This window comes from Acomys russatus, chromosome 12 (genome assembly GCF_903995435.1).
Source record: "Acomys russatus chromosome 12, mAcoRus1.1, whole genome shotgun sequence".
Taxonomy (NCBI): domain Eukaryota; kingdom Metazoa; phylum Chordata; class Mammalia; order Rodentia; family Muridae; genus Acomys; species Acomys russatus.
Window position 1 is genome coordinate 43,804,725 of NC_067148.1, and position 26,666 is coordinate 43,831,390.

A 26,666-nucleotide genomic window follows, 5' to 3' on the forward strand; every position below is an offset into this window, starting at 1 on the left:
AACAGAACTCTCTCCTAGGACACTTGAGCAGCCCCAACCTTGGATTTAGGATCTTTAGAAGGATGGAAGCCAAACCCCCTGGGCTTTGGGTTCCTCCCCACTCTGTGACCTGGGCAAAGCTTCCTCCAAGCTAAGGCCCTGCTGCACTGCCGCAGCGCCATTCCCAGGGGTCCCTCTCCAACTGCTCCCTGAGCCAACATGTTTATTATTTGCTATCTCTTCCCCTCTCAATGGTGTCTGTCTTAGTAATAGTTTCAGGGACATCTTGGTGGGGAGGGCCTTATTTGATAGCCTACAGGAAGAGCCCTGGAGTGGCTGTCCCCTAGGAACATATCTCAGCCTCCACTCAGTGGGCTTTTCCCAGCTGACAGAGGGCCAAAGATCTGCTTAGGGGTTGTAGGCATCTGGACTCCCCCACCTCCCCACTTGCTCAGAGCTCCATGGCTGCTGGTTTGCCTTGGCTCCCTCCTCAGTGTGCATCACTCCAATGACCTGCAGGAGGCGCACTTGAGCTGCAGCTCACTCTTCAGGCCCATTTCAGCTAGTTCCCACCTGCCACGTTCTGAAGAATTCTAGGTGCCTAGCTCAGGCAAGAACTAGGAACAGGCACCAGGCTGTTAACACCTCAGGGCGGCCTTGGTTTGGAAGGGTGAGCATAGGCCACCATGGACTCTGAGGAGTGTTAAAGGGCTGGCAGGGAGTGGCACTCCAAGGCTATGGTGATCTGAAAGTTTTCCCCTCCCTAGTTGGCACCTTAGGTGTTTAAGACACAGGTGGAGGCCACAAAAGGGCTATTAGTGTTTGCCAATCTCTGTAGTGGCAGTTCCCACTGTCACCTGGCCTGCAGAACTAGTTTAACAGGGTGGGAGCAGGCTTAGGGCTTGGCAGGACCTTGGGCGTCAACCTGACAGAATTTAGAATCAGCCAGGAATACTAACTGAAGGAAGCAGACCCGTGCTGAGTGGAGAGCACCCTCCCCTGGGCTGGAGTCCCAGAAGAATAAAAATATCAGAATTTACCTCTGCTTCCTGACTGGATGCGATGTGACCAGCACCCCATGCGCCCATTGTCCTACCTCCCCACCGTGCTGGGCTATATTACTTTTCATGAACCAAAACAAATCCACCCTTCTGCTAGTTGTTTTAAGTCAGGTATCATAGTAGTGAGAAAACAAATACAGCATCCTTATAGCAGGGACCTTAGCCCCCTTACCTCTCCCACCATATGAGGCTGCAGCAAGGTGACCAGGCATGAACCAGCCACTCGGTCTCCAAGACCTTGCTTTTGGACTTGTAGCCTCCGGAAGTGTCTTGATAACCCTGTTTATAAGCCACGTGGTGTATAAAGCAACTCTGATGAGAGCAACAGGTTTCTGGGAAGAGCTGAGGCTTCTCAATGCAGCTTGTCTTCGATGGTGTCCACACAGTGCCTGCTGAGCACCCTGTATGTCTGCTGGCAGGAAGGGCTGAGGGTGGACCGGGCAGATCCAGAAGGGCGGGCTGGGTGTGTTTGTGTGAGAATGTCTCCTTCCCAGGAGACTTTGGCCACTCTACTAGCCCAGCCCCTTCCCAGCACTATTACTTCCTGTTCCAGGGTAGTGGGTAAGCGCCTCGTGAGGCTGTGTGCAGCCCAATCCTGGCTGTCCCTCTGCCCTTTCTCACCCCTCCCTCCTCCCAGCCTCAGTCCATCTTGAAGGTCCAGAGTCTGTAGGGTGAGTATGGAGTCCTGGCCCTGAGGGCAGGTGCCATGGAGGGGCAGCATGGGATAGGGGGCTAAACAGAGTGGGTGGGCTGCTCAAAGCCTTGGTAGCATCTTAGAGGACAGCCAGTAGTTCTCATGCTGTCATTGCATTCTCCCTTTTCCAATGTCCCCTTCTTCCCTCCCACTTGTAGGCTTATACTTTTTATTTATTTATTTATTTATTTTTGAGGCAGGGTTTCTCTGTGTAGCCTTGGCTAGACTCACTTTGTAGACCAGGCTGGCCTTGAACTCACAGAGATCTGCCTGCTTCTGCCTTCTGAGTGCTGGGATTACAGGTGTGTGCCACTATGCTCATTGCCTCTCTCGTCTCTTTTATCTTCTGATATTTGCCGATTTAAGCCAGCTTTGATTCCATTTGAAATTAATGGGAAAATCATTTTTTTCTTGGAAACACTGCAGCCTCGGATCCACTAGAAAGCCTGGGGTGGAGCTGTTCCATCAGATGCTGCTGTTGTTGTTTTCTGCTGTGATAGGGTAAGCTGGCTGGCCTTACTGGCTGAGAGCACTTTCTAGATTTCTCCGCTGAAAGGGAGCTTAAACTACGTCTGCACAGCTTTGAGCCATTCACTCACTGCTGAAAACCCCTGATTGTTTTTTTGTTTTGTTTTGTTCTCAGACAGCACCTACATAGTGCTGTCTCAGGTCTGGGCTGGGGCCACATTGCCTGTTAGCCATTCCGGTGTGAGACTCTGTCAAGGATGTGTGCAGTTTCCCTACCTAGACCACACCTCAGGCTGGGCTTACTTTAAGGTCCTGAGATACGTGGCTCCTTTGCAGCTGGCTAGGTGTCCACCTGCCAGGAAGGTGTGCCTACCTACAGCTGGTGAGGGCTGCTGGGCCAGGGAACAGTGTTTGTGTTCTGTAAATACCCAGGGCCTGGGTAGGTGTCATGTTAGAACACTGGTATTGGTACCTATGACTCTGCATCCTAGTTGATTTGGGCTTGTCCCTCATCCTCCAGACACAGCAAGGATGCTTAGCAGGAGGGCCACTCACTTACATCATCTCTTCATCTCCCAACCTCGCTTCATCCTGAAGACATCGCAGTGTATAGGTTGGGTGGCAGGCACACTACCTATTCCAGTGCCTTAGATGTGGCCAAGATGTCCAGCACCCCCACCTTGGGGCCCACGATCCTTTAGGGAGCCCATCTATACACAGGTAACCTTGGCATGCAGTCAATGAGATGGCAGATGAACATACAGTGTGGTAGAGCAGCTGGGGGCTGAGCATGGCCGTGCTAGCACCCTCAGGGCTGGGCCTGTGGTGTGAGGAGAGGACTTGGAAAACAGCACCCAGATAAGGCTGGAGGGGCAGGCAGAGACCTTACAGGACTTGAGGACTTGACTCTTAACCTCATGGGCAGTAGAGAGTTATCCATAGGGCTAAGTGTGAGTTCTTGGCTAAAGTCTTGAGGACCTCTAGAAGGCTGTGTAGCCAGGTGTGTGGAACTTGGGGGTGTGTGTATATGGGCATGTGTGGATGTAGGGGGATGAGGGTGGGTGAGTGTGTATGGGTATTTGTGTGTGTGTGTGTGTGTGTGTGTGTGTGTGTGTGTATGAGGGTGGGGGATGGGGTGGGAGTGGGTGAGGGTGTGTATGGGTGTCTATGTGTGTGTGTGTGTGCATGGGTATGTGTGGGTGTAGGGGGATGGGGGTGAGTATGTATGGGGGGTGGGGGTGAGTGTGTATGGGGGTGTGTGTCTTTGTGGGTGTGTGGGTGGGTGTGTATGGGGGTATGTGTGTTTGTGGGTGGGTGTGTGTGGGTGTGTGGGTGTGTATGGGTTTGGGTCCCCAGAGGAACAGTGTATGTTCTTAACCTCTGAACCATCTCTCTAGCCCTACTTAAAGCCTTTTCACTGTTTTTGGTTTATCATTTTGGGACGAGATGGCCTTTGTTCCCAGGCTGCCCTTGAACTTGTGATCCTCTTGCCTTAGCTTCCTGAGTGTGGGGGATTACAGGCATATACCACAGTGCCAGACTTAAAGCTTTTTATTTTTACAGAGACATGCCTTACTGCCTGACGTGTGGCCTGTTTTGAGAAGGTTCTATATGCATTTGAAAAGAATCCTTGTTCTGCTGTTGCTAGGCACGGTGTCCTCTAGGTTCCATTTAGGACAGGCCAACTGGTGCCCCCATGTAACAACATATCCTGACCAACTTTAGCTGCTTGTTCTGAGTTCCTTTGAAAGACATTAAAACTCAGTGCTGGTCGGTTTGGCATGAATACACCCAACCTCGCTTTCTTATTTGTGTTCAAGCCTTACAACTTACTCACTTGTTTTATATTGTTTTCCTTTTACTCTTAACTTTTCTTTGTATTTAAAGTGTATATCACACAGCCAGCATATTGTTAACCTCCTGGTTTTTAAATTCACATTAACCCTCTTCACTTTTATTTTTTTTATTTTATTTTTATGTGAACATAGGCCATTGCACACATGTTAGAGAACAACTGAAGAAGTCAGTTCTCTCACCCTTTTCTGAGGTGGATCGCTCTTCTTTCTTCTGCGTGCCGCAGCTGGCTGGCCCTTGAGCTTCTGGGATTCTCCTTCAGAAGTCCTAGGGTACAGATGTGGATGCGTGCTACCACATTTGGCTTTTTTTTTTTTTTTTGAAACAGGGTCTCTCTGTGTTAGCCTTGGTTGTCCTGGACTTGCTTTGTAGACCAGGCTGGCCTTGAACCCACAGCAAACTACCTGCCTCTGCCTCCTGAGTGCTGGGATCAAAGGCGTGTGCCACCACTGCCCAGCTTAGCATTTGATTTTTTACATAGGTCCCAGGAGAGAACCCACATCCGTGGCAAGTGCTCTTCCTTGCTGAGCCATCTCCTCAGCTCATCTTTACTTTTTAACTGGATTGTTCATACCAGGCTACGTTTAAGTAATTGTTGATATCATTTGGTTTGAAGTGAGCATCTTTGTTTTCTGTTTATGTCTACCCCTTGTGCTCTCCTTTTTTCTCCTATTTTGGATAGTTGGCACTTTGTTTTCTATTCCATTTTTCTCCCCCATCAGTCATCTTACCTTTTTGTTTTATTTTCAGTGATTACTATAGGTTTATCAGGTTTTTGTGTAATTTATTGATGATTAATTGGCAGTAGAAAAGAGGTAAGGAAGGGGGATTGAGGAACCAGCCTCACATATCTGCGGAGGGATATATCACTCTCTGAGTTGGCAAATTTAGGGAAAATTAGTGTTTGGTTGATGAAAGGGTTGGATAATGGGGTCATCTGGGCACTGATTTTAAAGCACTTTGGAGGCATCTAAGAGAAAACATGTGTTAGGCAGACCCCTGCATGGTCCAGCTCAAGCCAGAATGGGGGCTGGCAGTTCGGGCTCAGAAGCTTAGGAAATGGTGAGATAGTAGGAGTTTGTGGAGGATCTGCTATGACAAGAATAGGGCCCAGGACCACGGTGAGCTCACAGGAAGACTATGGGACTGTGAGAGGAAAGGTCAGAACAGGAGAAGCCAAGGTGGTGGCCTGTGTGTCAGCTACCACAGAGGAAGTGGTGTGGGCATCAGACAGATTCAGGGTAATGTTCAATAGAGACTCCAAGGTCACTTTAAGTTCTATCCCTAATTTTTCTGGTGGGTATCAGGGGTTTGTTTGTAGTATCCTACGTTTCACTAAAATCGTTTATCAAAACGTCTTCAAAGTGAGGCCATATTAACTTTGCTGGATGCTGTTGAAACAAGACAGTGTCTACCAGGCACACACTGAGAGCTAGTGACCTGGGAGTCCACAGGGACCTTAAGGACTGGGCGATCCATGTTTCAGTGCTGAAGGACTTGAGGGAATGGACCTTGAGAATGAAGACAAGTTTTTGTCTTCTCCTTGTGCAGCCAGGTCAGCCTGCTCTACCGCAAGAAGGCAAGAGATAGTTGGGAAAACCTTTATTGGGCCTTCATATTATAATGTAACACCAGGGGTTGGTAAATGGAAGACAAGTCTCCAGGACTGACCCCAGAAACCAGAAACAGTAAGGAAATTTTGTGTTGGTGTAGAGCTTTCAGATCCAACATCACCCAACATACGTGCCGATCATTAGCCTTGACTGTGTGCCAGCCAGGAGCAAACGAGGAAGCTCTCCCTAAGCTCTCCAGTGGAAAGATGAGCAGAGTCATTGAGTCACCAACCAAGGCTTTTCATGGCCAAAATGTAGTGACCCGTAATGGCTACAAGTGGCTGGACTAGTCATGATTGGAACATGCCCCCAAAGCAGAAGATGTGGCAGTGCTGTTTGTGGCTGGAGTTTCCTCAGAGCATCCACGAACGGAACAAAGCAGCTGTGCTGCCTTCATGAGAGTCCAACCTGATGTCAAAGAAGTGACTCCTTGGTTCACTCTAGGCAAATGGTATCTATCTATCTATCTATCTATCTATCTATCTATCTATCTATCTATCCATCTATCTATCCATCTATCTATCTATCTATCTATCCATCCATCTATCTATCTATCTATCTATCTATCTTGAAAGGTGAAGCTAGGGCTTCTATTTCTTTGAGCTATCTCCCTAGACATACACATTTGTTTACAATACAGACCTGTCATGGAATGAACATTCTTAACAGAGCCAGGTATGGTGGGTCATACCTGTAATCCTAGTGCCTAGGAAGCTAGGGCAGGAGGATTGTCATGAGTTCAATTTAAGTTCCAGGTCATCCCAGGCCACAGAGAGAAACTGTCAGAACTAGCTGAGATGGAGACATAGGTCCCTCTGTCATCTGCAGGAGCCTGAGGAATTCAGGGACTAAATGCAGGTAAAACCAGATCATTGGCTTTGATACACAAAATAACTTCAGGGCAAGCCTGTATCTAGTAGGTGTGTGGCTTTCTAAAAATAGAAAGGTGCTAAGGGCAAGAAGACACACCTGAAAGCAGAGTTGCAGTTTATTAAAAAGCAGTTTGAGCATAGATTTTAAGTACATGGTTAAGAAGACAAGAAATACAGAAAGGATAAAACACTCAAGTGCAAAACTTTCTCATGAGTTTTGTCTCTGTTTGTCACCGCCTTATCTTCCGTCCACCAATGCTTCACAAACCCCCTAACCAAGGACTGTTCCCCAACTGAGCTGGTCCGTGACAACTAAGACAGTTGGTACCAGGAGTGGGGTATTGGTGTGACAGGCCTGACCACACTATTTCCTTAGCATCTTATGAAGTGAATGATGGACTTTATTTTATTTTATTTTATTTTTGGTTTTTCGAGACAGGGTTTCTCTGTGTAACAGCTCTGGCTGTCCTGGAACTGGCTCTGTTGTCCAGTCTGGTCTCGAACTCATGGAGATCCACTTGCCTCTGCCTCCCAAGTGCTGGGATTAAAGGCGTGCGCCACCACCGCCTGGCTGAATGATGGACTTTAAAGGGCAATAACAGATTCATGGATTTAAACTTGTTATATTCTACTTCATTAAATGCATCCTGTTGATACCCAAACCATCCCTCCTTTGTCCAGTGCAGCCAATCTGGGTTGATGCCTGAATCCCTGTGGGTATTGCCTTTGTCATCTTTGTGGCCACTTGGTTCTCCAGGCTCATCTTGCACTCTTTCCATCCTAGGCTGCCTTTCCAAAGAATTTCTCTTGCTGTGCAAGAGATACGGTATTCAGAGCCTGTGGTGTAGACTTAAGGAGTGCTTGTCACTATTGGTTGAAGCTTTTGTGTCTAGGCCTTGTCAGTGGATAGAACTAAGAAATTTCTTGATTTTGTTTGTTTTTTGTTTTTTGAGACAAGGTTTCTCTGTGTACTTTTGGCTGTCCTGGAACTCACTCTGTAAGACCAGGCTGGCCTCAAACTCAGGGATCCACCTGCCTCTGCCTCCCGAGTACTGGGATTAAAAGGTGTGTGCCACCACCGCCCAGCTTCTTGATTATTTTAAAGAGGAGTTAAGTATAAAACAGACACTTTCAGTTCAAATTCCTATCATAACAGTGTCTGCTTAGCCTTACACATGATCACTGCACCCTAACCCTCAGTACTCAGTCATTCAGTTCTCTCATTCTCGGGCACACAGCACTAGGTAACAGGGCCACAGCAAGCGTGGTTGCTGAGGTGAGTGCAGGTTTGTGTCATGTTCTACAGTTTTTGGAATGTATTCATGTATAGGCAAAACCGAATTTTAAAATATTTGGAAATGATTATTGAAAACAGCCTTTTTTGATCATTCTTTTTGAGGGCAGGCTGAAAGCCTCGGGTTTCCTAATCACTCAGAAGAGCGGAAAGGTTATGTTATCCACTGGTAACACAACTAGCTTCGTTTTACTTTCACTGTTAAGGATTCTTAAATTTTAGTTTTGCAAGGCCAGCCATGGTGACATGCACCTTTAATCCTAGGAGTCAGGGAGAGGCGAGTAGATCTCTGAGTTCTAGGCTGGCCCAGTTTATATAGAGAGTTCCAGGACAGCAAGAGCTACATAGTGAGACCCAGCCTCAAAAAAAATTAAAGCCAAACAAACAACAAAACTTCCCAAGCTCCTGGCTCCATATAACTAAGCTATCAATTATCTGGGCATGGTGTAACACACCTGTGACCTCATCGTACTGAGGCTGAGGATCTTGAGTTTTAGGCTAGCTGTCTCAGGGTTGCTGTTGCTGCGATGAAACACCATGACCAAAAAGCCGGTTGAGGAGGAGAGGGTTTATTGAGTTAACATTTTTATACTGATGTTCATCATCAAAGGAAGTTGGGCAGGAACTTAAACAGGGCAAGAACCTAGAAGCAGGAACTGATGCATAGGCTGTGGAGGGGTGCTGCTTACTGACTTGCTTTTCCCATGGCTTGCTCAGCCAGCTTTCTTATAGAACCCAGGACCACCAGTCCAGGGATGGCACTGCCCACAATGAGTTAGACCCTCCCTCATCAATCACTAATTAAGAAAATGCCTTACAGCCAGATCTTATGGAAGCATTTTCTTAAATGAAGTTCACTTTTTTCAGATAATTCTAGTTTGTGTCAAGCTGACATAAGACTAGGCATACACTAGCCTAGGTTATACGGTAACATCCTGCTGCTGTTGTTGTTGTTTTAATTAAGTAAGAAAATGAATAAAAATTAAAAGAACATAAATTGTCTGGGTCTTGTGGCACAGGCATGTTTCCCAGGCTGACCTAGAGGCCGATACCAGAAGATCACAAGTTCAAGGCCTGCCTAGGATACAGAGTGAGTTCAGGACCAGCCTGGGAAGCTTAACAAGATGCTATATAAAAATAAAAGATAAAGAGAGTGTTTAGGTTATAGCTCAGTGGTAGAACATTTACTGAGCATGCATAAGGTTCCAGTATATTCCCTGGATACACACACACACACACACACACACACACACACACACACACAGAGAGAGAGAGAGAGAGACAGACAGACACACACACACACACAAAGAGAGGGATTTTATTAGGGTTGTTGTTTTGTTTTTTAAGACAAGGTTTCTCTATAAAGCCCTAGCCACCATGGAACTCACTCTGTAGACCAGGCTGGCCTGGAACTCAGAGATCCACCTGCCCCTGCCCTCTGAATGCTGGCATTGAAGGCATATACCACCACTGCCTGGCTGCCTGGCTTAGAAATAGATCTCAGACACAGAACACCCTGATTGCTTCTTACAGCTTTATGGTGCCAGCATCCTTCCTTCAGCCAGAGCCCTGCAGGTTGAAGGTTGAGGCTCCTGGGCTATTGCCACTCTGCGGGTCTGCGCTGCAGTGCTAACCCTGAAGTGTATGCTCACCACGCCCTTGCTGTCTGTGGTAGATCCCTAGATATGGTGTTATCATGTCAAATAATAAACCCAGCTCTCATTTTGCTTAGCATGGTTGAGTCCCCCAAACTCCCCTCTGGGGTTTGTAACATCTTAGGGATCAATGAGTCACACCAGAGGAAGTCACCCTGAGATTGTTATTCAACTTCTAAATGTGTTCCCGTTTGATAGAGTGGCCATGGTGCTGTAGAGAGCTGTAGTTCGTGCCTGTCTTCTCTTGACCATACTCATGCACATATCTTCTTCTGCTTTCAAGACTATCAGCCACATCTTGCTCAACCTCAGAGGAAGTGCCTCAGTGAGCTGGTGGCCTTGGGGTAGAGGGAAGGGTGACCTCTCAGGTCTGTTTCTCAAGAGAGCTGTCTCTGCTTGTCTGGGGTACTGATTAAGCCAACTCCTGTCCACCTGAGACACATTACCTTAGTCTACCCAAGCAGAGGGCTGGTGTCCTGATGGTGAAAGTCCTTCACTGGGAGACTGGCCTCTCTTGCTGGGTGTCAGCTTCTGGGTGGTGACATCCCACTTGCAGCCAAGTAAGAAGCTCACTACACAACTCACATGGGCTCGCTGTCTGTCTGTCTGTCTGTTTGTTTTATGTTTTTGTTGTTGGGGGGGTTGTTTTGGTTTGGTTTTTGGTTTTTTGAGATAGGCTTTCTCTGTGTAGCCCTGGCTGTCCTGGAACTAGCTCTGTAGACCAGGCTGGCCTCAAACTCACAGAGATCCCCCTGCCCCTGCCTCCCAAGTGCTGGGACTAAAGGTGTGCACTACCATCACCCAGCATGAGCTGGCATTCACCAGATTCCTTTAGTCTGAGGTTGCTGGCACAGTTCAGGACCTGTGAGCTTTTTTTCCCAGAAACCTGTCACAGCTCTGAATTAAGGGAGTAGCTAGAGGATAACCAGACTAGAGGTGGATTGAGTGGGGAGGATTTTGCTAGAGAGGTTTAGAGTGTTCATGAAATCTCCCAGAAGCTGGAGAAGACACGATCCCCAGTAGTGGGGGCTGGCGTGAGACCCGAAGCCAGCCTTTCAGTCAGGGAAAGGGGAAGGAAGGCCAAGAGTGCAGATAAGCAATCTGAGGGCAGCAAAAGGGCATTGAGGCTCTGAAGAAGCAGGAACTTGTGGCCTGGGTGGCACCCAAAGTCCCATCCCACCATCCCACAGGGGATTCCACGGCGGTCTGGCAGCACTAACACTCAGCTGCACGTTGGGAAGGCCCACCTGGAGCAAAAGTGAGCGAGCCATCAGGGTAAATGAGGCTGGAGGTCAGTGTTGGAGCCGGCACCTACCCTCCGCCTGTGGGATGCTCCTCCTGCCGTCGTAAGTCACCTGCTGTGATCTCTGGGCAAGGTTTTGCGCAGAAGGTAAGGATACTTTGGACCCGTTGACCTAAACCATCTGTGGGCACTGAGGGACGAGTGGACAGGAGGTTCCTAGAAGGAAGAACAACACCCACGTGTCTCTCAGGACATAGATCCACTGCTGGAGATGGCGCTGGCCTCCTACCAGAAAGGGATGAGTGGAGCAGGAAGGACAGTGGCAGTCACTCAGAACCAACCCCCTCACAATTCAGCAGCCCTGCAGGCCTGGGAACTCTGACTGCTCCTCTCAGGACCCTCTCAGGAGTGCTTTGGGATCGATCTTCTCAGGCCTTATTGGTGTCCCCTCAGGATCCCCTAGAGTCCTCAGGATTACTTCAGGATCTACTCAGATTATCTCAGAATCTCCTTGGGACTCTTGGAATGTTCCCAGGACCCTTTCATATGGATCCCCTCATAACTCTTTTAAGGCCCCATAAAACTCCCTTAGCTTTCCCCAGGGCTCTCTAGGAGCCTTGTTCAAGATTATTTTTACCCCCCGGAGATAGAGTTTCTCTGTGTAGCCTTGGCTGTCCTGGGCTTGCTTTGTAGACCAGGCTGGCCTAGAATCACAGAGATCTCCTTGCCTCTGCCTCCCTGAGTACTGGGATTACAGGCATGTGCACCACCACACCCGGCTCGTTCAAAATTCTTTCAGGGTTCTTTGTGTCCTCACCATGCCTCTTGAACATCCTATGGCAGCTTCTTCCTCTCAAAGCTCTCAACCTTCTGGTCTATGGAAGTTTCACTATGAGAGAACGGTGGGACTAGCTATGCATCAGCTCCAAGTTCTGTTTAAGCCAGGACAGAGGCAGAGAAGATGGAGAGGCTGATGTGGGCAAAGCTGCTCAGCCAAACCAGAGCTGTAGTCATTGTACCTGTGAATGAACTAGCTAGCACATTGGAGTGAGGGGTCCTGCTTCTGGGAGCAGCATCCTGCAGGAGCTTTTAGCAACACCTAGAGGGGCAGCCAAGGAGCAGCAGAGCCAGGGCTTCCACGGAAGAGTGAGGATGTCTGAGTGGGAGGCTATGCCTTCATCTCCAGGAAGCCTGGGCATATTCAGAGAGCCAGCAATTTTATCAAAGGACTCCGGGGTCCAGGGGTCTCAGCTACGACTGCTAAGAGCATGACCTCAGTGCCTTTCCTGAAACCAAGGTGGGTTCTTCTTCACCTCGCCACTTTTTTACTGAGATTATTTTAAATCGGCCTGAGTGAAAAATACAAGCATGTTTGTGTGGCCTGACAGACACCTAAGAAGGTGAGTGAATCCAGGCCTAGCCAGGCCCTGCTCTCTCAGCTCCCACCTTTGACTTCCATAGCTTTTTGGAAGGCATGCATGGATACAAGACTGTGTGTGGGCAGCGCATTTCTCAGTGGCCATAGGGCACTTCTGTTGAGGAAAAGATACAGAAAGTGGCTGCTGTCTACTAAGTCCTGCTTGTGTCACCTCATACCCAGAGGAAGTCTCCCCTGCCACTTATGACCTAAATCATTTTCAGTGGTCTAGGTTCTTGCTGTGATAGCAGAAAGTTGTGTTAGCCTGGGGAGCCTGGGGAGCCTCCTCTGTTCAAGAAGGCCAAGAGAGACTGGTGTGCAAGCATCAAGGGGCTCTAAGGGTAAAGTCTCAGATTGAGGGGACCCACAACAAGTCCCTGCCCTTGTGGCACCACGCCCCTCAACTTCCTGACCACTCTGTCTGAATAACAGACGGTCTCTGCTATTCACAGATCATCTCACAGCTGTGCACTCATTTCTTTATTCATGCAAACATATGGAAAGGCTCAAATACACAGACAAGTCAGGGCTAAGGCAGAGATAACAATGTCCCAGTCCCCAGTCCCCACCGGGTCACCTCTGTCACATCTGCTTAATGACATTCCACTCCCACCCCAGGCTTACTCTGAGAGGGTCTTCCAGGAGAACCCCAGATCCTGCCACTTCTACCAAATACTTGAGTGTGTGTTGCTGGCAGATTAGGATTTTGTAAAAGTTACTCCCCAGAAAAAAGCCTGGGCCATGTTATACTGACATGCTGACAAGGTAAGCACCAAGATGGTAGCTTTCCTCAGGTTCCAGCAGCAGGAGTCAAATCCACCCAGGAACAACGTGGCATGGGAAGTGCCCTGCAGCCGCAGTGGAGAGCGGGAGAGAGTAGACAGCTGCTGGGCACATGCCTGTAATCCCAGAACTCAGGGAGGCAGAGGCAGGCAGCTTTTTGTGAGTTCGAGGCCAGCCTAGTCTACAAAGTGAGTCCAGGACAGCCAAGGATACACACGGAGAGACACTGTCTTGAAAAAATGAACCAACCAACCAGACAAACAAAAAACAAAGTAGACAGCTGACATTAAAGGAGTCATTGAAGCCAGGCCCTGCAGAGGGGCTGCAGGATCCAAGGTGGGAGGGAGTGGATGGAAGGAGGGTGTGCCCAGGGGGTCTCACTGCCATTTCCTGGAAAGGATATCAAGTTGAATGCTGGGGGGCTTCCAGACACCGGGGAAGGCTTCCAGTGGGATCTTAGTGAGGAGATGGAAAGCTTGCGGTCCTAAGAAGGTGAGGGGCTCTGGTTCAAGTGGAGCTCGAGGATCTTACCATCTGTGGCCCCTTGTTGTCCTGTGAAGTGGGGTTATGGCTTGTGAAGTAAAGGGAAATGGCCTTGGCAGGCTGGGGACTGGTGTCCTCCAGGAAAGACCTGGTGTGGGAGCAGAGTGGGAAATGAGAGAGGCTGGACCATCCAGGACCAATGGATGAGTGAGGCTCATACCCCGAGCCTCCACTCTGCACCCATCCCTTGTGGATTCTAGTCCATGAAGCCCTCAGCAAAATAATATTAGACACGGGGTCATGTCTTTGCTGGTTTGGGGGCATCTGGTGGGGGAGGGGTGTTTTCCAGGAAGATGTTACTTCAAGACCTGACACCGTGAAGAGAGAACTGAAAGTGCCTGCGTGGAACCAGGAGATAGTTCACACTCTTCAGCTAGGACCCTATCTTGCTCAACCAGGGTCAAGGACACAGAGGGCCCTGCCTTCTGATCTCGTCTCCTGGGGCTGTGTCATCTGTGTGTGGTCAAATGGTCACCAGCTAGGGCATAGCACTGTTTTTTTTTTGTTTGTTTTTGTTTTTTTTTAAGGTTTATTATTATGTAAACAGTGCTCTGCCTGCATGTACACCTGCAGGCCAGAAGAGGGCATCAGATCACATTATAGATGGTTGTGAGCTACCTTGTGGTTGCTGGGAATTGAACTCAGGACCTCCAGAAGAGCAGTCAGTCCTCTTAACCACTGAGCCATCTCTCGGCCCCAGGCATAACACTTGAGAATCCCTAAAACAGACTTCAAGGCATTGTTTTAGTAAGACAACTGATATCTGTGTAGATCAGTGTCAATACTGTAGACAAAGACAGGGTCACCCTTAGTGTTCTTTTTGCCTTAGGCACTAGGTCAGCTGAGGGAGGTAGTTAAGGGAGGAGAGGCTCTACCCAACCTCAGTCTCAGGCTCTGGAGGTGGGTGGCCACAGTACATTAATCCTCAAGGGCAGGGCATTGCACTCCAATTGCCTGGAGGCCTGAGCACCTGTCTTGGCCAGTGCTCTATTCCTGTGAAGAGATACCATGACCAAAGCAACTCTTAAAAAAGAAAGTGTTGGGGCTGGAGAGATGGCTCAGAGGTTAAGAGCATTGACTGCTCTTCCAAAGGTCATGAGTTCAATTCCCAGCAACCACATGGTGGCTCACAACCATCTATAACAATATCTGGTGCTCTCTTCTGATGTGCAAGCAGAATGTTATATAGATAATAAATAAATAAATCTTTAAAAAAAAAAAAAGAAAGAAAGTGTTTAATGGGGGGCTGGCTTACAGTTTCAGAGGGTCAGTCCCTTATCATTATGGCAGGGAGTATGGCAGCTCGTATCATGATGTTGGAGCAGTAGCTGAGAGCTACATCCTGATTCACAGGGGGAAAGAGAGAGAGAGAGAGAGAGAGAGAGAGAGAGAGAGAGAGAGAGAGACTGACAGACAGACAGACAGACATTGAGGCTGGGCCTGGTGTATGAGAAGAAGGGGAGGGTCTGGAGACCTAAGTCCTCTGAGAAAAGGGATGGGCAGCCCTATAGAGCAGGCTGGGTAGTGAGTGGTGCCTTGAGTCCCCTGAAGAGACTAGGTTAGAATACAAGTGGAGGCTTGGTGGGATGTGGAGACAGGGGTGTGGCCAGCTTATTCCCTGTCCAAGAGCAGATGGTGGCTCAGAGGCCAGCATGACCTCCACATGTGGAGTGTCTTTCCGGAATGTATAGCCCTCTAGGTCACCAGGCTGCTGCTAGGGGAGAAGCCCGGGGGGGGGGGCGGGGGCAGAAGGTCTTGATGTTGCTTGCTGCTGTCTCAGCTATCTGTTCAGAGGGAAGAAACTCCTGGAGTGATGCCCTGCCCCAAGAGCCAGTCCATGTGACAGTAAGGGACCAAGCCTCTACCCAGCAGCACCTTCTACTGACCCACAGGGCAGATCCTGTGGCCAGAGGCTGAGGGGGGAGGGGAGATGTGGAGGATGAAAGCCCAGTGCAGTACTCAGAGAGGAGACACTTCTGGAAGCACGGTGGCCCCAGGTGGGAGTCTCCACAGCAGGCTGAGTGTCCACCTTGGGACTGAGACCTAGAAAAGTGGTGAACAGCACTGGCTGTGCCTGTGGCAACAGTGAAGAGAGTGGTTGAGGCCAAACTAGGGCTTGGCTTCCCTTTGTGCAAGGAGCTCAGCTTGAGAGGCAGGGGACTAGGGTGTCGGTCCCAAACCTGCCACCAACCGTGACACACTAGCCAATGAATTTCTTCTCTGGGTCTCAGTTTCTACCTCTGGAAAATGAAGAAGTGAAGCTCTCCCTAGCCCCTTGCTTTGAAGACAGAAACACTGTGGGGCTTATCGGCCCTCAGGCATTTGGGCCGAGGAAGGAAATCTGCAAGAAGTGTGGTCTGTGGCCCAGGGAAAGATCCCTGAGCTCTGAATGAAGATGGCTGTGGCAAAGAATGCCTACCGAGGCCCACAGATGTAAGGGACCAATCTAGACTAAGAGAATGAGCCCTGGAAAGGTTTCTGAAGAAGTGGGTTTGGCTGGTGGAAGGTCAGGAGTGACTGTCTGGATTTGTCTGTGGGCTGGCTGAGCCAGACCTGCCTCTGTCCATCCACACATCTGGGTCATCTGTGAGGTAGGAACGTGTGATGTGACTGTCAAAAACATTCTTCATGAGCATGGAAGAGAGGAAGCATTGCTACCTCCAGCCAGGGAGCAGGGTATAGGGTGCCATTTTGTGACCACAGACACAGCAGGGACCCACCCTGTCATGATGAAAAAGAATGAAGTGAGCTGAAAAAGAGGAAGTATCTAAAGGTTGGGCTAGGCTGCCTGGTTAGTCATTGCAAGTTGCTTTCTTTGAGGCTTCTCTGTAGGTATCAGCAGAGAGGTGGCAAATACCAGCTTCCCTTCCAGAAATCCCCACTTTTCAAGACAGCCTCAGGGCTGATGAAAGCAGCGCAGGAGGTGGGGGCAGGAAGCTGCCGCCTCCTTGTTGTTGTCATCAATAAGCCCAACAGCCTACTCAGCTTACTGCAGGCAGGCTTAAGACAGAGAGAGAGAGAGCTGTGAGGCTGGCCTTCCTCAGCCCCAGTGAGAACAGGTGTGTGACAGGCTTCCACATGGGCCAGAGTTGCGTGAGCCTTATCACTTGATGATGCCAGGCTGGAGACTATAGGATGGATAGGTAAGGCTGGAGCAGCATCTGTCAGGTGAGGTGGGGCTGGGCTGGGGTCCACCAGGGGAGGTGAAGGTGGGGATGGGCTGTGGCTGGCGTCTGTCAGATGAGGTGGGGCTGGGGTCTGTCAGATGGGTGAGGTAGAGATGAGATCTTTCGGATGAGGTAGGGATGGGCTAGGTCATGTGGGTGGCATTAAGCTGGGCTCTATCAGATGGCTATGCTTGAGCACAGTAGGGGCTGGGCTGGGGACTTGGGGGAGCTGTCAGAAGCACTTACACTCAGGACCAATGCGCTATTCTCCATAAGGGTTGAGGTGGGGAGGAGATGACACGAGCAGGAAATACGAAGTAACACAGGATGTTTCTAGCCTTGGTGCCTACCACGTTCAAGACTTCAAAGTCTGTTTTGTATGTGATGTCTTACCCTTGAAAACTAGAAGAGAAAAAAAACTGTTTGTGCCTTTGAGGAACAGCAGGTGTCCAGCCACATGCCTCTAATAGGACTCAGGGCATTTCTGAAGGAGTCGGCACCCTGGCATCGGTGGTTTCAGAATAATAATTCTGCAGTGTTATTCTGATAGTGTCTTATTCCTGCCTTCATATCTCAGCCAGTGGGTGGGGCCCCTAGGCCTGAGTATGAGCAGACCAGCTCTCAGGGGCCCATGGAGCCCCATTCAGACATCATGGTGGCTGAGGGATGGGCTTAGGTAGGCCCAGGCTCTCCATCTGCCTCCACAGGCTTATTTCAGGGCATCTGTCTGCTTCTCCTGAACATGAGGGTGCGCCATCTTGCCCAACAGAGGTGGAGGAAAGAGCCTCCCCTGAGCACAGCTGGCTTCCCTCCCTGTGTCAGCCCCATATTTCACACCAAGTAAAAGCTACTACCCTAAAAGAGCCATCTCCCCAACCCAGCAGCCACTGGCAGTGTCTCCAAACCGAACTGTGAGCATCCAGGCACTGGATGTGCTCCCCCAAGCACCTGTTGACGGCAACTCACCTGCAACTCTGATGCAGTTGCAAGTGTCCTGGCTACAGTCCCCTGTGTGCTGCACTGAGGCAAGGCCGGGACATGTTGGCTGTAGCTGGGCTCTGGGACTTGAAGTCCTGAACATTATGGGGAAGTATCCTAAAGCGCCAGGATTCCCTGAGCAGAGTGTTGTTTCTTCTTCTTCTTCTTCTTCTTCTTCTTCTTCTTCTTCTTCTTCTTCTTCTTCTTCTTCTTCTTCTTCTTCTCCTCCTCCTCCTTCTTCTTCTTCTTCTTCTTCTTCTTCTTCTTCTTCTTCTTCTTCTTCTTTTCTAATATTTTATTTAATTTTAATTTATGTGCATGTGTTGGTGTAGGGGTGTCAGGCCTTGGAGTTACAGATAGTTGTGAGCTGCCATATGGGTGCTAGGAATTGAACCAGAGTCCTCTGGAAGAGCAGGCAGTGCTCTTAACCACTGAGCCATCTCTCCAGCCCCAGCAGGGTGTTTCTTCTAAGCACCTTGACCTCTTTGAATCTTTCTTCCTTAGAGTTCTGTGTTGTCATTTAAGTAGACAGAGCTTTTGACCTGCCCCTACAAAATGTTGGGTTATGTTGAGACCGGTCTGAAAGTTTCAAGCTTGGGTACATAGCAAAAGGCCTCCGTGTAACCATGTAGGACAGTGGACATTAGAGAGGGCCCAAGGAACAGTCCCATGTCTCACCTCCATAGGCTTGGGTCACTGAGAAGGCAGACTGCTCCTTCCAAGCCCAGAGGTAGAGAGTAAGACTGCTTGTGTGGTGGTGCCATGTTCACAGGTGCAGAGGCCTCAGGTGGGAGCCCTGATGCTAGCAGCACGAGCCCAGGCCCCTAGATGCTCCTATTGGATACTGAACAAATTCCAGGGACTTCTTCTGCTGGAGGCTCCACAGGGTGCTTCTGGGAGTGAAGAGCAGACAGGAAAGAACGTCTTAGTGGGTAGTGTCAGGGGCTCTGAGGAGGCCCTGAGAGCTCAGCCTCCCCTAAGGGCCTCAAAACTCTGGGCCGTATGGAAGGAAAACAAAAGCCAAACAGCATTCTTGAAACTGATTTCTGGCAAATAGGCTGTTCTAATCTCTCAGATATGGACATTAGACACAAAAATATGATAGCTGAATATTCATCTGAGCCGGAATCTGTGCCTGGTTTCTTTAATGGACTGTGGCCTTATAGGTTCCCTGGAGACCAAAGAGAAATGAGCCCTGGCTCAGTCTAGTGTTCATTATCCTCCCTGTCTGCAATCACTGGGTCTGGTGCTTGTCCATTTCCTGTGTGGGGAAGGAAACATGCCTTCCATGTTTCCAAGGCAAATAGCCAGCTTGGGCCTGACTCTCCCTGGAAGCCAGCTCTCCTCTGTCATCTTCCCCAGCGGGACACCTAGACCTATGAGCCACTCAGTCCTGCAGCCCTTCCTGGTCTTGGTCCTCCATGAGGAACAAGGGGGTAGGCCAGGTGTCTAGTGTGTCTGGACCCTGCACTTGCTGGCAGTTTCTTTCCTTCCTTCCTTCTTTCTTTCTTTTTTGCTTTTTTTTTTTTTTTTTTTTTTTTTTTTTTTTTTGAGACAAGATTTCTCTGTGTCACCCTGGCTGTCCTGGACTGGCTTTGTAGACCAGGCTGGCCTCAAATTCATAGTGATCCGCCTGCCTCTGCCTCCCAAGTGCTGGGATTAAAGGCGTGCACCACCACCGCCTGGCTGCTGGCAGTTTCTTAAGTCAACCTCCTACTCAATGCTCTGGAGTCACACCACCACCCCAATGGTGGAGTAGCTGAGGCTAGCCCCAGAGTAAGGTGAGTGAGGGCATCTGATTGCTGTGCCACCTGTCATATCCTTGATGTCAGACCACTGCCACACCCCCCTAAGTAGGGCTTGATGAGCTCAGTAACCATCCTAGAGAGTGGATAGGGGAGCAAGGGACCAGTGTGGACAGTGGCCTTGAGATGTTCCTGACAATGGCAGTGTCAGGAGCCTCTGAGCACATCCAGGTCCTGGAGGGACAGGGCTATCACCACTAGGAAAACTGTGTACCCATGAGCTGAAGGTAGATATCCTCATCTCAGACACGGGCCTGGGATGGGCCCATGGGATGCAACAGGCCTAGTGGTGGCATGTCAGAAATTGCCACAGCTTTACAGAGGTGATCTCGAGCTATACTCTCTGTTGTCTGGGTGTTGGGGGACAGACTAGGCAGAGTGAGCACTGACAACACCTGTGAAGCAAATGTCTTCTTGCAACCGGATTGGGAGCAGAAAGCCATAAGACCCAGCCTTGGGATCCTTAAGCCCATAGGTGGAGTTGCCTCTGAGACCTTCCCACTGAGAGCTGCATGCTGGGTAAGGCTAGTGGGCATTGGTCTCTGCTCAGGACTTAAGCTCTAGAGAGTTGGAGGCTTCCTGGACAGGACTGTAGACACTCCACCTGTCTCCATCTCTCCTGCAACAGGCTGGCCCAAGGAGAAGAGGGCTAGGGAGATGGGTGGGGTCATTCTGTCTCTAGCTTTGGGCTGGTCACAGCAACATTAGGTCTTCCCATCGTCTCTGGAGGCTTTGGTCTCTCTACCTGTCCAGTGACCAGAGGTTATAGGCCTTGAGGGCGACTTTGAGATTTTTACAGTTTCTGTGGTTTCTCTGGGAAAGGTGTGTAGACGTAGGGACGTAGTGTGGTGCGTGCCTGCTCCAGAATTCCTACACAGAGGTGAGCAGGCCTTGGGACATGGGCAGGGCCTTCCCCTGGGACCCTTTCCTCCACTTCCCTTCACTCACTTCCTGACTCTCCTGCAGCCCTAGGACCATGAACACAAGTTGTGAAACCCTCACGTGGCCTGATTCAGTCAACTATGTCTTCAGCGTCTACTCAATCTTGCTGCTGGTGCTGGGCTTGCTACTCAATGGCCTGGCACTATGGGTATTCTGCTGTCGCATGCACCAGTGGACGGAGACCCGAGTCTATATGACCAACCTTGCTGCGGCTGACCTCTGCTTGCTCTGCTCCTTGCCCTTCATGTTGTACTCCCTGAGGCACACCTCAGACACGCCGATCTGCCAGCTCTCACAGGGCATCTACCTGGTCAACAGATACATGAGCATAAGCTTGGTCACTGTCATCGCCATGGACCGCTATGTGGCAGTGCGGCATCCAATACGTGCCCGTGAGCTGCGGTCCCCGCGGCAGGCGGGAGCAGTGTGTGTGGCCCTCTGGGTGGTGGTGGTCACCTCCCTCTTAGTGCGCTGGCGCCTGGGGTTACAGGAGGGTGGCTTCTGCTTCAGGAGCCACAACAGGCACACTTCCACCACCATCTTCTCAATGCTGGGATTCTACCTGCCACTAGCCATAGTGGTCTTCTGCTCTTTGCAGGTTATCACTGCGCTGGCACAGAGGCCGACCACTGATGTGGAGCAGGCAGAGGCCACCCACAAGGCCACTCGTATGGTCTGGGCCAATCTTGTTGTGTTTATCATCTGCTTCCTGCCACTGCATGTGGTCCTGACAGTGCAGTACTTTCTGGGCCTGAACACGTGTGCTGCCCGTCATGCCTTTAGCCGTGCCCTGACCATCACAGGCAAACTCTCAGACTTCAACTGCTGTTTGGATGCCATCTGTTATTACTACATGGCCAAGGAGTTCCAGGATGCAACTAAGGCTGGTACATCCTCCAGTACACCCCACAAGAGCCAAGATTCTCAGAGCCTGACCATCACCTAGACGCAGTAAACAAGTGCCCCACGGGCCAAAGAAACCTCTGATCTTTGCAAGGAGCCCCCAAATCGGCCTGAACCTGCTGTGGGCTTTGAGCACTCCGGGAGGTCCAGATGACCTAGAGAGACTGTACCTGCTCCTCTGAAAGAGCCAGAGGACTGAGACTGAAGTCCATCTTGAAGGGCCCTGGGACAAGAACATGTCTAGAGTCCCTGGGGCAACAGAAATGGGGCCTTGATGACCAGCCACTGAGTTCAGAATAGACCTCTCCCCTGGAGATGGTCCTGGTAAGGACCTCGGTGCCACCCAGGTGCAAGTGGTAAGGTGTGAAGAAGGAGCAAAGCCAGGAGACATCATCTCAGAGGGCCCTCTGATGGCTGCTTCCTTTTTGGAACCTCCAGACTTCATGTCCCAAGTAAGGTTAGGCAAGAAGGTAGCAGCTGTGATCTGGAAGTCTGTCTTCTAAGGCCCATGCTGTTAATGTTGCTCTGGTTCTCTGTTCTGGAAGGTTCCAGCTCAGGAGGCCCCGTGGTCATAAAGCCATGTTCGACAGTAACACTGCTGTTGAAGTCCTCGGCTTCTTGGTGGCATTTCCATTGTATGGTGGGCCTGTTGATCGCAAGGAATCGGCTGTGGTAGTGGTCTCCTGGAATTTGGTTTATGAGGAAGATTGACATTTGGCTTGTTACCCACGTTCTCTGAGGATGTGGCCCAAGGCTGTGATGGCCCCAGAGACCAGGATTAGCCACAAAGCCAGCTCAGAACCAGAACACATTTGGAGGTGTGGTGTCCCTGGTCTTCTCCCTCTGTGATTTGTCATTTGTTTTGGCCCGAATGCTGCAGCCATACCTAGAGCGAGAGTCCCTCAAACTGGGACTTGGCCCTCCCCACTCCCACTCCCACTCCCACTTCATCCAGCGCTTACTGCCTAACTGACCCGTATTTTGTATGACCTTTTCTGTAGAAACCAAGTCTATTCACCCTGCAGACACCAAAGGAAGGATTCCATCCGAGCATAGATTGGTCTATTGGAGTTACTTAGAAGAGCATGGTGACTCTTGGGTGGCTCCCTCACTGAAAAGCCCCACTCAGCATGTGTGACAATCACAGAAACCAGGCTACCAATCTCTAGTACACTTCCACCTCACATGTACCCTGGATGCTTGCTCTAGACAAGATGCAGCTGGGGGTATGAGGGAGCCATGGCTGGACCACAGGTCTGCTGATGCTCATCTCCCTCTAAGAGGAAATGCCAACCACTCCACAGTAGACGTTTGCTTATTGCATTGCTGTGGTTGTGGGCCAAGGAGTTCAGTGAGTCATGGCAGCAGGTTTCCTGCTCATGGCTGATAATCAACCCAAGCTGGAGGAAATGGCTTTTACCACACTCGGCCAGTCTTCCTTCGGGTTCTTCCTTTCTTTCCACCTACCCTTCTGCAGTATTCTCTGACCCTTTGCCTTGGAAGGGATGATATATGTATCTGCATAATATAAAATATATGATATACGTGTATGTGCCTATGATTCTTTTCTGAGTATTTGCCTCTAGACTACAAAAACAGACACTTATTCTAAGTAGCTTGACTGACAGAAGAGTCGAAGCACTGGAAAGGGAAGAAAATAGACATTTGGGGCCCCTGAAGCACCCCCTAGTGTGTAGTAGCAGTTCCCTGCCCAGAGCACCAGCAGTACACCCTTCCTTGATGAAGACGGAGCTCCACCCTCCTCAGGTAACCTCAGCTTTATGGGACACTCCCACGTTCCCACAGGCGAGGCTTGGCCATCTGTCCTGATGATGCAAAGAATGGGCCACAAAGTGAAGGACGGTCTTTACACAAAAGCTGCAAAACCAGCAGCACACTAAAAAAATGATGGGACAGTGAGATGGCTCATCTGGCAAAGGTGTTTGCAAGCAAGCCTGACAACCTGAGTTCAATCCCAGGAACCAACATAGTGTTGGGAGAGATCCATATTGTAGAAGTTTTCCCCTGGCCCCGCCACATACCCCCAAGCAAATAAATGTTAAAAAAAAAAAAAAACAAATAGCATACTAGGAAAACTTGTTGGCAAAAAGGAAAGCTGAACCACATACCACTACTGACCAAGGTCAGCTAGAACTGGCCAGGGCCACTGGAGTAGGTTCTGGGACACTCCAGAACATCTGAAGGTAAACTGTTAAAAACTGCATTTGACAGAGAATTTGTGAAAACACCTTCCCTAAAGCCCATTCTGTGTACTGGTAGTTTGGGGTTTTTTTTGTTTTTTTGTTTTTTGTTTTTTTGTTTTTTGTTTTTTAAATCAACTTGACACATGCTAGAGACATCTGCAAAGAGAGAACCACAAGAGAGAAAATGCCTCTGTGAGACTGGCCTGTGGGCAATCCTGTTTTCTTAAAGAGTAAGTGAGGTGGGTTTTATTCATAATAGCCAGAAATTGGAAACAAAAGAATGGATAAAGAAAATGTGCTACTTTTACATAATGGAGTAAACTCAGTCACTGAAAACATGCCATTATAGCCAGTCATGGTGGTACACACCTTAAATCCCAGCACTCAGGGAGGCAGAGGCAGGCGGATCTCTGTGAGTTTGAGGCCAGCTTGGTCTACAAAGCAAGTCCAGGACAGCCAAGGCTGCAGAGAAACCCTGTAAAAAACCAAATAACCAAACCAAACCAAAAAGACCCCTGGCATTATGAAATTCACAGGCAAACGGATGGGTGAGGCCCATGTGAAAAGAATGACAAATGACTTTAGAATTCATAGAACAAACCACTGGTTAGCACAGCCCTGATGGGTGTGCCTTGGGAGGCAGAGCCCGGAGGACTTCATGCTGTTATGGAGCATAGCTCTGCTTGCTGCCCTTGAGGTCACCACATCTCTCATAATCTATGAGTTGTGTGAAAACTCTAAGGGGGCTTCCAGCCCCTCGTTGGGCTATATTGCCGGCACTCACAATAGCAACGCTTGATCTCTTTCAGGCATTGCTGCCAGAGCAGATTAATGATTCATCTACCACCCTTGGAAAGAACCTAGAGACGTAGATTGTTAGCAATGACCACTATGTCTAGAAGAGTTTAGAAAAATAGATTGTTTAATAAGGCTAGGCAAGCCGGGTGATGGTGGTGCACGCCTTTAATCCTAGCACTCAGGAGGCAGAGGCAGGTGGATCACTGTGAGTTCGAGGCCAGCCCAGTCTACAAAGTGAGTCCAGGACAGCCAAGGCTACATAGAGAAACCCTGTCTCGAAAACCAAAAGAAAAAGAAAAAAAAAAGCTCGGTAAAGATGTTTTTGACAGTGGTTCTGTTGTATAAGATCTCGAGGAACAATCTGAAGTTCAGAAAAGTACACTCTTTAATAGTTGAGCTAGGGATCTTTTGAGGTTAGGAAGCAAGAAAGCAAGAGCTATGTCCCAAATTAGCATTAGTTGATGTGACTCTCTCGCTGACCCTGACTTTCATGGTGACTACTTTCTTGAACCCATTTTGTCCTCGGCTTCCTGATAAATTGTTAATGAGTAGATGTGTACCTTGAGGTTTTAAAGTAGAAATGACTAATTTTTTTAATATAAAAGTTTAGATTTGTGATTCTTTTTAGCTTTTTATAAGATTATTCTCTAAGTTAATTGATTCTTTGTAACTGCAAATTGCAGCCCGCCAGTAAACAGAAACTGGCTGAGAAAATTACCTTGCCTGCTTACACTTTGTTAATCTATAACAAGTTGCTTAGCTACAAATGTATGTGGGTTCTTGGGAATAATTTGGTTTTCACATTTGTTTTTCACCCATGTGAGGGTGTTGAAACATGTTTTTCTTACATATACTCATTGTAATCATTAACTTAAAGAAAAATAGAGTGTAACCTATATTCCCCCTTTCTTTCCTCCTACTCCTCACTTGATTCTCCCATCCCACACCCCCATTCATCCATAACTATTTACTCTGTTTCTCTTCCTAATGGATCTATCTGTATCCCCTAGACTCTTACTACATACATGTCCTCTGTGCTTCTACATATTATGGCTTGATTGTCATTGACCTAACAGCTAATATTTACATATAAGCAAATGCATCCCGTATTTGTCTTTCTGGGTCTCAGATACCTCATCCAGGATGATATTTTTCTAGTCCCCAAGGCCAGCTCTGACACCACAGGGTAAACTGAAGCTGGGTGTAGAATTGGTGGGGGCTAGAGCTGATGGCTCCTGACAGGGGCTGCTGTTGATAGTAGCCAGTGATTAGAGAAAAGGAACCACACACACACACACACACACACACACACACACACACACACACACGCACGCACACACGCACACACACGATAATGCAGTCCTGAACCAAGGTTATAAGCATTGACTTTCACTAGATGCAAGAGAACACTCACGCGTCAAGGCATGGTGAAACCACAGCAGCTCCTGGTAGGACTACTCATTTGAAAGGAGCCTAGAATGCTATCATTCTTTCTCCCCTACCTGAGAAGACAAAAAAGACTAAGTAAAGGGGCGGAGCGTAAACCCATACTCTCTAATAATCAGACCATGGCTGCTTGGAGCCTGAACCAGTCACTTGTCAGGATTTCTACAAGCAACCACAGCCTAACGCCTAATGACCGCTGGCACCTCACACTACATGGTATGAGGTGTTCCTGGAACCCCGTGTAATTCATATGATACACACATATCTTTTCACTCATCCGTTTGATCCTTACCTTGTTTCCTGTCCCTTTCTAGGTAGAGATATCGTATCTAACTTTCAGGTCCATTTTAAGTCTCTTTAAGACTCTCCAGCCTCTGCTTACACCAAGTTCCATGTCCCACAGTGGCCAAGAGCCACCTGGAGCCTTAAATGTCTTTTTCTATAGTCTCTAGTGTAGATTCCTCCTGAAGCATGGGGCCTTCATCCCTGGAGATTGGCTCACAGCCACCACTGTCACAATTACTCTTAAGGGCTTTAAGGGTTTTCTTCAAGGACCCCCTTTAGGAAGGCTTAGTCTCAATGGCTTCTTGGCCACTGGGCTAAGGTGCCTATGCAGCTGTCTATATGCAGCGCCCCTATTTTGGCAGTAAGGAAATCAGATGGATCTTCCAAGAATGGCCCAGGGCCTAAGGACAATGGATGTGGCTGTGTGGCTCCGACTCCCCTTACAGTGCAATCCTTTAACGCTCTTGGGATACATACCTTTCGGTGGGAGTTAATTTTTGTCGACTTGACACAAATTACAGTTACCTGGGGAGAGATCGTCTAAATTGAAGGACTGCCCTCATAGGATCAACCTGGGGTCACGTCTGCCGGCCTTTTTTTTTTTTTTTTTTTTTTTTTTAAATTTATGATTGTTGTGGAGGGGCCCGGTGACACCCCTGGGC

At 49.1% G+C, this 26,666-nt stretch overlaps 1 protein-coding gene across 1 annotated transcript; it reads left to right on the forward strand.

The window, feature by feature from the left end:
• The first annotated feature begins 1,445 nt into the window (after nt 1-1,445).
• Gpr35 (G protein-coupled receptor 35) lies at nt 1,446-22,028 on the forward strand. Its single transcript, XM_051154372.1, has 2 exons — nt 1,446-1,711; nt 20,393-22,028. Exon 2 carries the CDS (start codon nt 20,403-20,405, stop codon nt 21,312-21,314), a length of 912 nt encoding a protein of 303 aa, XP_051010329.1. The 5' UTR covers nt 1,446-1,711; nt 20,393-20,402; the 3' UTR covers nt 21,315-22,028.
• Nucleotides 22,029-26,666: the final 4,638 nt, after the last annotated feature.

What these genes read in the sequence shown, in the direction of transcription:
- Gpr35 (XM_051154372.1), top strand. Translation starts at nt 20,403, where the DNA reads ATGAACACAAGTTGTGAAACCCTCACGTGGCCTGATTCAGTCAACTAT.